The sequence below is a fragment of the Mus pahari genome, chromosome 10 (genome assembly GCF_900095145.1).
Source record: "Mus pahari chromosome 10, PAHARI_EIJ_v1.1, whole genome shotgun sequence".
NCBI classification, from domain to species: Eukaryota; Metazoa; Chordata; class Mammalia; order Rodentia; family Muridae; genus Mus; species Mus pahari.
In genome coordinates, this window is record NC_034599.1 from 29840205 (window position 1) to 29854724 (window position 14520).

A 14520-nucleotide genomic window follows, 5' to 3' on the forward strand; every position below is an offset into this window, starting at 1 on the left:
TCTCTCTCAAACACAAGCTGAGAGATCTCTCTCTCTCAAACACAAGCTGAGAGATCTCTCTCTCTCTCAAACACAAGCCAAATCTGGGGGAAATGGGGGTGGAAGACAGTGAGTGTCTAAGTCCCTTGCTTCCTAGCTGCCATTTGTGGATGTGGCACTTGTGCCCTCCTGTCTCCCAGCCCCACTTAGGCAGGAGGCTATGACAGCTACAGAGTCCCACATAAGCATAGTTGGTTCCCCCGAGATGGAAGCCAGGACCTTGACAGAGAAAGATGGATGAGAAAGAACATCTCTGCCCCAGACTGATGTCCGTTGCCCCAAGAGAACCTAGGGACAAGAATGCCATCGTGACAGTATCCCACATACGTTCAAATACATACCCCCTCCAGATGCACTCCACACAAAGGACTGGTTGACTGGCTACATGGTTAACAGGGCTGTACCTGAAAGGATCGGGGTATGAGGCTAGCATGAGGCTTAGACCCAGGTTTCAGATATCCCAGTTGGGATCTTTCCAAGGTGGTACCGAATAGTGGTTGTGGTCCAACATTCTCTCTAGTTTGGATTCTGGTTTTGCCTTTTACTGATTAGCCTCATTAGTGAATTGGTTTGGGCCTTAGTTTCCTTATTAATACATGAAGGCAATCATGTGTATCTCTTAAGGTCACAGTTAGAATTAAATGACATCATTCAAGGTCATTCAAGGTCTACTCCTTGCACCATGCATGACGTATTTTTTTTTAAAGATTTATTTATTATATGTAAGTACACTATAGCTGTATTCAGACATCCCAGAAGCGGGCATCAGATTTCATTACAGATGGTTGTGAGCCATCATGTGGTTGCTGGGATTTGAACTCACGACCTTCGGAAGAGCAGTCAGTGCTCTTACCTGCTGAGCCATCTCACCAGCCCATGATGTATTTTGATTAAAGTATATATTATAGTTGAAATCCACTGTGGTGAGTGTATGGTGACCCTTCCCCAGATGTCATCACAGCTGTATCCATTTGATCCAACACTCCATCTCCCCTAGGTGGGAGGTGTATTTATGTATACCTAACACGCAAGGTCCAACCCTTCTCCATGCCTTCCTCTTCCTCCTCTTCCTCCTCCTCCTCCTCCTCCTCCTCCTCCTCCTCTTCCTTTCTTCTTGAATTCACTTGCTCATTCAGTAAGCATTCAGCTGTTTGCAGTGGATACCACAGGCTGGATCAGAGCCGCCTTTGCAAACCTGCTCATTTTCTCAGTCAACCACAAAGTCTCCAAACTCAGCAAAAGCGCATTTGTTGTTTGTTTCCCTTGGTCTGTATATGTTACCCAACGGAAGACAAAGCTCCCAGATTGAGTAATGGGAGAGAAAGCGCAATTCCCCCTCCCCCGACACACACACACACACACACACACACACACACACACACACAAGCCTCACCACATCTGGACTCTGTGTCCAGCTGCCAAGTTTCAAATGGATGTGCTATAAAATCACTGAGTCATGAAGTTTTTCTCTGCACCCTCCACACTTCCCCTGAAAATGCACACACACATACACACACACACACACACACACACACACACACAGGTTGCTGATGGAAACACTAACAGACTCTCAGCTGTAACATCTGTTCAATGTGATCTCAGTTCCACCCTCCTGCAAGTTATGCATCCGACATCTCAAGTGGGATTAAAATCATGTTTAATAGTTGGGTATGACATAAACTATTTATACCTCTGGAACTTGGCAGACTCCTAGAAACTCACATCCTGAGGAGAGGAATGGAAACAGAGATGTGGCATCCCAGAGCCTGGGGATAGAGATGCAAATGAAACTGACTGCAGTGGTCCCCTCTGGGTCTATTCTCCTTAGGCCCTAGGGACCAAGGGTATTACAAGGGAAGGAGATGCTAATAACGGGGTTTACAGGGCATCCAGCCAATGAGGACCCTCGAAGGGTCCCCCAGTAGGTACATAATGTGTTCCATCTTCTTGCTTCCCAAGAAATCGTCACTTTGTAGAGAGCACCAAGAAAAGGATGAGCTTTTGGAAATTTCTCCCTGAGCTCTGTAATGGGAATTTTGAACTGACACCATCCTATCAAGCAAGAGGTGAACAGAGATCTCCTATCCTCCACCAGGACTGGACTTTACAGTGTGAGGCTAGCAACGCACAGGGGTCCCATGGCAATTAGCAAACTCCTCCTACCAGAGAGGATGCTCAGCTTGGCCAGCCTGCCCTGCACAGGACAGTGAGATTGTCAGCCTTTCCTGAGAAGCTGTGGGGAGCCACTAGGAAGATTCTGCAGGACTTGCAGGGAGAGTTGCTGTGAGTCTAGGAAGTGAGAAGAGAGTCCTGGTGATCCCTTGCCACAGATACCTTAGAAAGCCCTCGAATCTCCCTTTGAAAATCGAAATTAATGTGGATGAAATACCTACCTGTATCGCTCAGTTTCCTATCATGGTAGCAAAAATCTGAGACAGAAAAACAAACAAACACAAAAGGTTTATTTCAGTACACAATTTGAGGTGATCCACTTCACCATCAGGTGGCCCCGTTGTTTTGGCTTCGGTAAGAGGGCACCTCATGGCAGGAGTGTGTGCTCAGGAAGCACCTCCCCAAGGGCCAGGGAACAAGGAATAAAGAGGAGACTGGGATCTCACAAGTCCTACAAGTTAGACTTCCACAGCCCCCACCCGCCTCAAAATTCCCAGTTCCCCCACAATAGCATACATCTGAGTCATTAACCCATGACCCTGGGGGGGGGGGGGCTTGGGTTCCACAGTATAGCACCACAGCGTTCCCTGTAACTCCAAATAAAAAGATGCACAGGCCAGCCGCTCCTGTGCCAGATGGGCCACCTGTTTGCACTCTCCCTTCTGGAAATGGGGAGAATAGATGAAGGTGGCCACCTGCTACTCAGAAGTGGGGGTTCTTTGCTGGCATCTCCAGATGGCAACCCAGCTCAACCTTGTGCCCATACCTGGCACCCAACTTGAGCAGCAGCTCACAGACAGAATCTGGGAGAGCTCAGAACACGAGGATCGAGTCACTCCCTGGGGTGCCCCACACGTGTATCCTCCATAGCCTCTGAGAAACTGGCTTCTCACTACATTTTCTGAGACTGAATCCACAGAAAATTCTTGTGAACTTCTGGTACCCGGCCACTCATTGCCAGGCACTAACTAGGTCAGGAGATGAAGCATGAGAGCTTAGCACCTTCTAACTCAGCCAGGGACTGCACTCTAGCCAGGCTTCCAGGCCCTGTTGAGGAAAAGCTCACCCTTCCTTCCCCTGCACTTTGGGTGCCAAGATGCCTGGAAGTTGGCCCAGGGTTGGGAGCTACAGGGAGTACAGTGTCAGGATGAGCCAACCTCCTCTAGGGAAAGCATGAGACCGACTACCGGAGAAGGGAAAACCACCAGACCAACAGGCCGTTCCCTGGGCCTAGGTCTCCTTCTCTGCATCTCTGCAGACCTTCAGTTCTGCTAGCCCCATCCTTCTGTTCTCCCCCCGCCCCCCATCTCTGTGTCTGTCTTTCTAGGGTGTCTGTCTTTCCCTGTGATTGCCACTTCCAGTCTCTGTGTTGTAAGCTTTGCCTCCCTCAGTTTGCCATGCCCACCACCAAACCACGTGGGTCCCTCTGTGGGCCCCCCATCTCCCACTTTCCATCTCCTCCACCTCAGATCATTTAACACTTTGGAGTGTGGCTTCTTATCCTGTTGGATGAGAAAACAAACACCCCCCCCCCCCAGGATGCTGAGGGCCTGCTGACCCAGTCAGGACCTTTGAGCTACCCGAGGCTCCGCAACCTTTACATGGAGAGAATAGACAGACATTCCACAGACAGAAAAGCTTGTACTGTGTGTGGGTTAAGTGGTCCTTCCCACCACTCCCCTCAAGTGGAGTGGAAGTTGAAGCTAGGCCTCATATCTGGGGCCAGGGAAGCCAGTGCACCAGAGATGGATGGATGTTCAGGTCAGTTCCAACCCTGAGTGACAGTGCTGAGTCACCAGCACTCCACCTGGGGCTATCTGAAGCAGCCACTTCTAGGGAGCAAAGCCGCCTCCTGCTGAGGCCTCCCTTACTCTTCAGGGAATCTATCTACAGGGTCCCTGGGTGACAGGATCCCTGGTTTTGCCCTTCCCTGTCTTCCCGCCCCATTCTTTCCCCGTCTGTATGTGAATCTCTTCTCCCTGCAGATCCACCACTTGTCAACTTGTCGGTAGAACCACAGCCGGTATTGGAGGACAACATTGTCACGTTCCACTGCTCTGCAAAGGCCAACCCAGCTGTCACCCAGTACAGGTGAGCATCACTGTTGTGAAGACAGCCTGGTCTAAGGCTCCTCCACCCCAGTGCCTGTCATGTGGGATGTCACACATGGCCACAGTATTGCTTCACAGCAGGTGCCCAAATGGCCTTCCCTCTCCCCGACCTACTGGCCAAGCAGACCCTCTCTTCCGTTCAAGCTCAAATGCACCCCCCTGCCAAGGAATCAGGGGTGCCCCTCCTCTTTCAGTGGCTTGTTTATTCCATATTTCTGAAATGACAGAACAAGGCTGAGACACATGTTGACATCGCTAGCAGAATGGGTAAGTCGGTGTACTTAGCATAGTTGGCCAGAGCCCAAAGGGCACCTGGAAACCTGCAGAGCCACCCCCTCACCCTGTATCCTCATCCACAGAACTGATAAAGGCATCACTGTTTTTCACATGCCTGTCTCCGCCTTCTGACCGAGTTTCTCAGAGGCAAGAACTGCAATTTAGTCACTTATGGCTCTCAGCATGCAGCGTATCACATGGCATAAACTAGGCATTCCTTACATGCATCTGACTGATCAAATAAACCTTCAGAGCCGCTCCTCTGGGCACCTCCCTGCCTGTGCTTATCATCACATGGCATTCCAGAAACTAAGTGATCTCAAAGGTTGATGTTTTGTAGAGCTTCCCACGACTCTAACATCCCACCAACCCAGGCTTGATGGTAGAGCCCAAGACATCACTTCCACGATGGATACGAGCTATTAAGCTGCAGCTTCTGCAAGTGGCAAGAATGCTAATGGTCCCGGCTGAGGAAGGCAATGACTAGAGATATGGAGGAGAGGGATTTAAGACATGAGATATGAGGTTGAGCGGTCCCAGCAGGTGGGAGAAAGGGCAATGGGCCACAGAGAAAGCCATGGTAGACGCAGGGTGGACATAGTGAACTACTCTGGCGCCCTGCAGCGTGGATAATAGAACGGCAGTGGAGCCAGAAATCAGGAAACCCTACAGTCTCTCTCTCCATCCCTTCTGAGTTAACCCTCACCCTGCTGGAAGCAAGAAGATCAGATGGCCTCTGACATCATCCACCAGAGAGATAAGGAGGGAGCCTCCCACTCCCAGGAATCCTATTGTCCAGTCAGTTCCTGAGGCTGGTTTGGCCTGGATCTGGCACTATCCAGAAGTGACAGAAGATGCAGAAGGAACTAAAGAGGTGCTTTTCTCTGGGCTTCTAACTGTCCCCGGCATCCCTGTGTTTCTCTCCTGTCTGTGCCCAGCTCTCAGCTCACGGTCCTTAGACAGGTGTACTCTTCCCTGGAAGCACTTCAAATGCCAGCTCCTTCCTCATCCATAAGCATCCCCCACCAGACAGACAGACGGCCTGTCCATCGCCCATCACCACAGTCCCCCAAAATGCCTAAGGAACCTAAGAGACTGAGACACGCATCTCCCATTTCCCTGTCACTGCTAGACTCCCTGTTGTCTAGGAGCTCAGTGATCTGTTGAGCAGAAAGCATGGCAGCATGCCCCCAGAGAGTCAGCAGCCTTCACCCAAGTCCTCCACCTGCCTTCTGACCTCAGCAGGGTACCCAGCTGCTGAGTCTGACTGAGAGAGTATGGGCACACACGGGGACGTCATCTTGAAACGTGCACAATCACACATGAACTACAAGCAAATCTAGGTGAAGAAAAGATAGCAGCTAGTTGAAATTAGAACTTCTTTCTCTTTGAGGTTTTTCTTCTTCAAGCTAACAATGTAATAAATGAACACAGAGAGAAATCCTCCATGAGTTCCTAGTAAGAGAGGAGAGACAAGAGTGATTGGGCTCCCTGCAGATGGTCACTCTTCTTATTTTCTGCCAATTCTTAGAGCCTTCTGATGAGCTGAAGTTTCTATGGCTGTGGAAGGACCAGCTTGGGCTTGCTTTAGGCCTCAAAAGGACTTGGGAGCTTTTCTGGCCCTGAGGAAGAAGTGGGAAAACTGGGCTGAGCTCTAAAGGCAAGGAGAGATTTGAGCTCCCGTTCAGCCCCTTCTCCCCAAAGAGGTCTTGCCAGCAGTACCCCAGATTCATTTTCCACATAGTGCTGAGACCCAGGAGAAAATGCCTTAAACAAATCTTTATCGTAACTACATTGGTTTTCCCCAAATGACGTTGAAAGATTACAGGGATCTTTGTTTCTTCCATTCATTTATCTTGATCACTTTCCTCCCGGGTCCATCTAAGAGGCAATAATCTCTGAAATTAGAGACGTGTATCCTCTCTCAACCCTACCCTGGGGTAGGACCTGACGGCACATGGACGCTACCACTCTACTGCCTGAAGGAACCCAGGGACCAGGCTCAAACACAACAAGAAATGCTCTGGGCTTTATTCTCTGAGGTCTTTTGGCAGATAAGGGATTTAAAAGAACACAACTGCCCAGATGAAGCATGCAGGGGCTGTTTGACACACCAACCTGCAGCTGTGACATGTTGGGTCTCTTGATTCTGTGATATAAATAATTAATCCTCTTACATTTGTTCAGACCAAATTAGACATTGATTGGAAAGGCTTAAGCAGTTCAAGCAGGATCTGGGAGAGATGGTGATGACGAGGTGGCAGACTGGGCAGAGACCGTGAGCTACACACTGGGAGGGACTATATGGGACAAAGAGGATGTTGCTCTTTGGATCCCAGATCTTGTGGCCCAAGACTGGAATGAGATATTCTTATCTCATGTGCTTCTTGAAGGGCCTTCAGAGATCTGTTTAATGTGTGAAGGAGGTAAGGGAGGAGAAGAAAGACTGGATAGTCAAGATATGAACAGAGAGCACTTAGGGACTTGGGGATAGGAGTTCCCTTCCCAAAAGCCCTAGGTGCAACCCTCTGAAATCCAGTCCTATAGGCAACTCCCACCTCCTTCCATGACCCTGAAACAGGAACATCAGAGCATCCTTCCTGCCTTCCCTCCTCTGGGATCGCATGGCAAGCTGGCTCAGATCTCTTCTGAAGCAGAAAACTTCCCATGGCAAGGTGTATCCTAATTCTTCCTCTTTGGGTGAAAAGAAAAGCCAACCTGGCTTAGAAGGTACAATCACAAATCCTGGAGTTCTGGGTCTCAGACCTGCTGGGTTCCAGATGTTCTGACAATCTGATCTTGGTGAGCAGGGCCCTCCCTAAGCTCCCCAGTGAGTGCCCCAGGAAGAAAGGGAAGAAGCTCTCAACTTCTCCAGGATCCCCTAGAGAAAAACAGCCTGTCTATCTGAACCAGCACCCTTGGGCACAGACACAGGTCCAGCCTGAGCTACATGCTCTAAGCATCAAGTGCAGAGAAGGCTTACCTGAGCTTCTCCCCACCCACCTCTCAGCTATCAGCTCCTCGTCAGCCTCGCTGCAGTATCTCACCACTTAGAAGCCCTCCCTTCAACAGGACAGAAGGAGGAGAGGCTGGACACCGATCCCCAGCTGTGTGTCTGGAACAGAATTAATCCACCTCAGGCAGGAGCCATGCCTAACTATTAAGTCTGGTCATTAAATTAAAGTTAGGAATTGAAACGACTCATGAATAACTCATAATGGTTTGTTGGGAAGCTCCTTAAGCTCTCAGGGAGCTACGGCTTGCTCTGTTGTTAAACTATAATTGTTATTATTAATCGTGTTCTTAGTAGTTACTTGATATTAATTCAAGATAATAACCACATGGAGCCAGTCTAGGTGTTCCTTGGGATGCAGAGAAGTGGCCGTCTCTCTTGGTGCTAGACTAACCGCACTGAACCAAGAGCTAGGGAAAAGATGGAGGAGACAGAATCTGTGTGACCAAGAGAGGTCCAGGAGTGAAGAAAGGAAGGGAGGAGGCGTTGCCATGGTCAGAGGATGGCAAGTACATGGACCAGCAGTGGGCCCTAGAGGCCTCTCCAGCTTTACAAACAGCCCAAGACAGCTGCAGATTCCCAGGAGCCTGGTTAGAAGTTTTATGGTTTCCAAGAGTGAATGTAGTAATTTAAATTTAAGTCAAGGAGCTATAAATGCTTTTTCCCTTAAGAATCTGTAATCTAAATGTACACATGCAGGCTCACATACATACACATGCACATACACCTGCACACGTACAAACCTTCAATACACAAACACATACACATAGACATACACATATGCACTCACACTTGCACACATGCATGCCCTCACATGCACATACATATATATATGTACATGCTCATATGTTCACATATTTATTCACCAGTATACAGATGGGTATATGCAAGCACATACACTTATATACATGCAAACCCAAACCCCTTATATGAACACATAAGCACATATTCACACTTATATTCATGTACACGTGAATACTTATATTCATGTGTGTATCTTATACACATGTACACAAGTACACACAGGAAACCTTCATGGGCACACACATGTACATTCTTACACTTACAGGCACATATACATGTATATACACACACATATATATATACATGCATATATTTAAACTTGCACACATATAAATACTCTCATGTATACATTTATACACACATACATATATATGTATATGTACATAGGCACATACTTGCACACAAGCAAACCCTCATAAAGTACATATAGGCATATATGCGTACACTCATGCTTGCATACACATGAAAACTTCATAAGCATATGTGAATACATTATGTGCACTTTTCCACATGCACACATGCTCACATGCCCCTCTGTCACCTAGTGTCTGGTTCAATATTATAATCACTACTCCAGGGCTAAGTGATGCCTAAGGCTTTTAAGTCTCTTCCTTTCAATGTGGTGCTGATAAGCTCATGATCGATGCTTTCTATCCACTGGTCCACACCCACCCAGGGCTAATGGATCTGTGACCTCAAGTATCTACCCTGGGAGGAAGGCTGAAAAGATTGGCAAGAAGAGAGGGGTGGAGTTGGAGCATGATGAGGGACCTGTGATGGGGAAGAAGCTAAGAGAGTTGCTAAGTGAGAACACAATGTTTAGATTCAAACACCTACATCTTGTTACCTGCTCTGGAAACCAAACTTCTTGAAGCCTATTTTATCTGTGTGTAGGGGGGCCGGCACACTCGTGTGTAATAATCATGCGTGAATAGGGCATGCATCATTAGCCCTCACCTCTGACGTCATACACTCGGCCTCCCTCCTTTTCCTACATGGCCCGCATTGGGCCAGGATAGAGCCCCGAGCAGTATGGTCAGGCTGTCTGGTGACTGAGAGTTGACTTATCAAATGACCTGGCCACTATGGGATGGCCAGCCAGGTAACTCACCTCCCAAATAGCCTACTTGTCAAGTGCCTCTGACTGCTTGGTGGCCATGGCTCAAAGGCAATCACCTGCATGACCGCCCTGTGGGGTACAAGCTTGTCTCCTCATTTTCTGGAGGGATTGGTGGGTCCAGTTTCCAAAGGGATACCCTCCCATAGACCTCTGACCTCCATTGCAGGTGGGCCAAACGGGGTCACATCATCAAGGAGGCATCTGGGGAGCTGTATAGGACCACCGTGGACTACACATTCTTCTCAGAGCCTGTATCCTGTGAAGTGACCAATGCCTTGGGCAGCACCAACCTCAGCCGCACAGTGGACGTATACTGTGAGTGTGGGGACTCAGAGAACCCTGGGATGAGGCAGTGGGAGGTGTGTGGCTGAGACTATAGCTAGACTCATCACACAAACACAGTGTCCATGTTGCGTGTTACAGCATCTCCTAGTACCACTCCTGTCTAGATCCTTGACTCCTCCCTATAAGACGCCATCTCATAGTGCAGTGACTAGTTACCGAGGACTGGGAGGGCTGACCAGCAGGGATCAGGAAGCAGCACTACTGTTCTGGTGCCCGTGGATCCCAATCACCTCCCAAGGACCCTACCTCCTAATGCATCCACAATGCGGGTTTCAACATGTAGATCTGAGAGGGTCACACGTACAGTCCATAAGTATATCTTATTATCCCTATTATCAAAATGAGGGAGATGGACTCTCAAGGGCATGCAGGGAGTTAGTGTCGGGGTGAGGGCTGAAGCCAGACTGTAACCAAATCCATCCCTTATACACACTCCACTGTCCCACTGAGGGGACTCGTGGACAGCTCCCTTTCCTCACCAGTGGCCCAACAGATGAAGCCAACCTACTTTTTGAAGACTAGCCAGATGGATGTAAAAACAAAGAACAAAAAACAAACAAACAAACAAACAAACAAACAGAGGCCCTGTAATCCAGGCACTCAAAAGGCTAAAACAGGAGGATTGCCTTGAGTTTGAGGCCAGGCAGGGCTTCAGAGTGAGTTCAAAGCCAGTCTGAGATGCTTATCACAACCATATATATAATTAGTTCATGTACAGACCATTAGCATGTTAACGTTTTAAAAGCACTTTCACAAAGTTGACTTTGTCTGTCCCCTACGTCCCACAAAGACTCAGTAGATATATTGTCTTACCTGTTACATCTTGAAACTACTCTCCACCTCCTGGTTCTAGGCAACGAGTTCTAGTTGTCTTCTCAAAGAAGCACTCCGAGGCCTTCCTGCACAGCTCTCCCCGTAACCCAGTCACTATATGGAACAGGCTTGGTCTACAGGCCAGGGTGTTGGACTAGGTCAGACAAGGACTCACAGGCACGGAGTAGAGGTGCCAGAGGTGGGGCTAAGAGCGAGTCTACTTCTAGAAAGCTAAGACGGGGTCTGAGGTGTCTTGGATAGACGACATCCTGTGAGTGCTGCATACCTCTGTACACATGGGAAGCACTAATTTGACTTAGTGTTTATCGAAACAATTTTAAAACGAAGACATTAAGAAATATGGGGGTATGTGAGGGAGATATTGGGAGGTTGAAGGAAGGTAAAAAGAAGAAGACATCCTGTAAATCCCTAGAATGGTGGACCAGGCCATTTCAAGTCAGGGTCCTGATGCCCAAGATTTCTGGAGCAAGAGGTTGCCTCAACTTTTTGAAGCCAGATGAAACAAGGACTTTTAAAAAAAAAAGGGATTGAGGGCTGGTGAGATGGCTCAGCGGGTAAGAGTGCCCGACTGCTCTTCCAAAGGTGCAGAGTTCAAATCCCAGCAACCACATGGTGGCTCACAACCATCCTTAACAAGATCTGACTCCCTCTTCTGGAGTGTCTGAAGACAGCTACAGTGTACTTACATATAATAAATAAATAATTCTTTTAAAAAAAGGGGGGGGGGATTGAAAGGCAAGTCGAGGTAGAAATTGACCTAAATGCCTTCTTCCTATGATTGGTACCACCTACCCGGTAGACCCAAGAAAGAGTGAGCCTGGACAAAAGCTATCTCCTCCTCACTTCCAGAGTCCCGCTGCTGTACCTCAGGCTAGCCTCAGAAAACCAAAACCTAAGGGAGTGGGTTGACTAAGGTGTTGACTGAGGGGATGGAGGTTGAAGTGGATTGAGGCTAACTACTCAACTGCCTTCCTGCCTCTCCTTGTGGTGTTTGTGGGGAGGAAAATAGAGCAGGAAGGCTCCCTGGAGCTCCCCAGCCCTCCTGAGCCCATCTCCTCTTTCCTCCCCATCACAGTTGGTCCTCGAATGACCTCAGAGCCTCAGTCCCTGCTGGTAGATCTGGGCTCCGACGCTGTCTTCAGCTGTGCGTGGATCGGCAACCCGTCTCTGACCATCGTGTGGATGAAACGAGGTTCTGGTGTGGTGAGTCCTCAGGCCACTCTCCAGGGTCCCACGGCAGAAATTGGGCCATAGATAGTGGAGCAGGCAGGGGAGCTTGGGGGAACCGACCTCTATAGTAATCCAAGGAGTCCCAGAAAGAAGAGCAGGGACTCGAGGTCTCCCTGTACCCGTGTCACTCTGAACACACTATGCATAGGACAGCTTGCCCTAGCACTAGAAAGATTTCTAAGCTTTCCCCCAGATAAACTTACCCTTAGTCGATGGGTGATGGTGGCACACACCTTTAATCCCAGCACTTCAGAGACAGAGGCAGGAAGAGCTTTGTGAGTTTGAGGCCAGCCTGGTCTGCGGAATTAAGGTCCATAATGGCCAGGGCTACAAAAAGAAATCCTATCCTGGAAAAACAAATCAACAAAAACATTACCTTTAATCTCAGCACTATGTTTTGTGGTCAGGCAGAAGGAACCAAACTTTGGGTAGTCTATTATGTGCTCACAGCTACAGCTGGGGTTCCGGTGATGCCACTGCCCCCTTGAGATGGATCGGCCTCTGAGACAGTCAGTAACTGACTAATACCATGCAGGTATTTAGTGCCAGAGACAGGAATAGCTAGTGTCCAAGACTAGCTAGTATCATCACCTCCAGCTATCTCCCAAGAGGACACTAATAATGACTCAGAAAAACCTAGATTCAAGGATCCTCCATATTCAGTTGTGGGATAAATTCATCCATGAGGAGCTGGGAGGTCACAGAAGGGTAGCTACTAGCATCCTTCTCTCTGTATGAAGAAGCCATGGGTCCTTGGTTAGTGACGCTCACATTTCTGCCACCACTGTGCACTACGCCCATAGGCCTGCATCTGGAAAGGGGTCTCCATGTGTGTGGGGGGGGGGGGGGGCTCCTCTCAAAGCCTTAATGGCACTGTGTAGCTCTTCACTCTCACGTCGCCTTGGTGTTTAAAGAGATGCTGGAGTCTGTGTCTGCAGTCTACCCCAGTTAGAGAAAGCCTTCCCTGACTCTTTCTATCTGATCCCTCTCCCTCTTCCTAGGTCCTGAGCAATGAAAAGACCCTAACCCTCAAATCTGTCCGCCAAGAGGATGCTGGGAAGTACGTGTGCCGGGCTGTGGTGCCCCGGGTAGGAGCTGGGGAAAGAGAGGTGACCTTGACTGTCAATGGTAAGAGCCCTACTCAAACACCAAAATGGGAGTGGGGAGTTCGAAGGAGGGGAGAGTCCCAAGGCATCCTGGTAGCAGGTGTTGTTCCCAAAGGGAGGTCACTGACTCTCGGCATGGTTGCCCCTAACCCGGCATTCTATCTGTCTGTGGAGGTAAAGGCAAGCCGGTAAGTTTATGGTTCCTTTCCTCCTTTTCAGTACCTTCCAACCGATCTCAGTAGACGTGTATGAGAGGTGGTGAATTTTATCTTGGCTAAGAAAAGGAGGTCGGAGGTCACAGGGTGACTCCATTCCTTTATCTGCCTTTTCACCCACGGCCCATGACAAGGTCCATGGAGAGGTTAAGGGCACACCTCTCACTTCTCATGATCACCCACTTCCTGTTATATTTGGGCTGCTCAGGCAGAGAGACAATTCACCCTCCCTGGGCACCAGGCCTACAGGGTCCTCCTGAGGTCAGGAAGCATGTCTTTTCATACACTGTGAACGTAGACACAGCAGGAAAGTGCACCCATAGTGGGAGTTCACTGACGACTGCCTGTGAAACAGTGATGAGTGGTACTCTCAGACCAGACCTGGATGCTGGGATGAAGGTGCCCATAAGAAAGCTAGAACCAACTCAGGCCAGACTCAAGAAGTCTGGCAGCAAGATGGATGTTTCAGGATCCTGGTACAGTGCGCACTTGAGCTATGGTCAGAAATCAGGGTTGCCTTTTTTATAGGAGTGAGAAACGCCAAGGCCTAAACCCCACTTCCACCGTTCACCGCTGTGTGCTGGTGGCTGCCTCAGATCAAAATCCTGAGCTTCAGGACCTTGTGTGAGGCTTTGGGGTCCTGGCCTGAGAGCAGGGTGTGAGGCAAATTCTGGAAATGATCCGAAGTGACTCTATCTCAACCCAGAAAGCCACCCACAGACAAACTCATCTCTTCTCCTTCTTTGTGGGAAAAAACCAAGCTCAGCTTGATGTCTCTTCAGCATCCCCATTGCTCAGCTCCTGCCCAGTGGTTCCTCTTCTCTCTCCAGAAGAGCAACTGCTGCAGAGACATGGTCAGTCTACTCGAGCTGCCCAGACAGCAGAGCATTCACACCGTCACCTCGCCCTGGCACAGCCCAGACTCCCAAGCCGTCCTGCCTTTCCTGTGTGTCCCCAGGATGCCACCAATAAATTGGCACTGCAGGGCTAAAAATAACAGCATCTGATCGCGCCTCGGTATATCCATGGCAACACAGGCTGCAGCCTTTTCCTGCCGAGCGCCTGTGTCTGACACTCCTCTCGGCGCGCCAGGCCACAGTGAAATCGGCAACCCTCCCCACTGCCTGCTCTGGGGAGGGCGCTGAGGAGCCAAGCTGCCATGCCTGTTGTCACCTGTTGACCCCCCTCCCTCCAAGGCTAGGGACCCTCAGACGCACACTTGCCTGGAGCTACTAACTGAGCATCCTTGTGTCTA

The 14520-nt window shown here is 49.3% G+C and overlaps 1 protein-coding gene across 2 annotated transcripts in view; it reads left to right on the forward strand.

Annotated features, from left to right (window-relative positions):
• Positions 1-14520, forward strand: part of Kirrel3 (kirre like nephrin family adhesion molecule 3) — a 550681-nt gene that overhangs the window by 517511 nt on the left and 18650 nt on the right. For both annotated transcript variants that reach the window (XM_021205877.2, XM_021205875.2), the window contains exons 7-10: positions 4197-4302; positions 9702-9850; positions 11790-11917; positions 12946-13072. In XM_021205877.2, coding sequence (XP_021061536.1) covers positions 4197-4302; positions 9702-9850; positions 11790-11917; positions 12946-13072 — 510 coding nt within the window. The remainder of the gene's footprint in view (positions 1-4196; positions 4303-9701; positions 9851-11789; positions 11918-12945; positions 13073-14520) is intronic.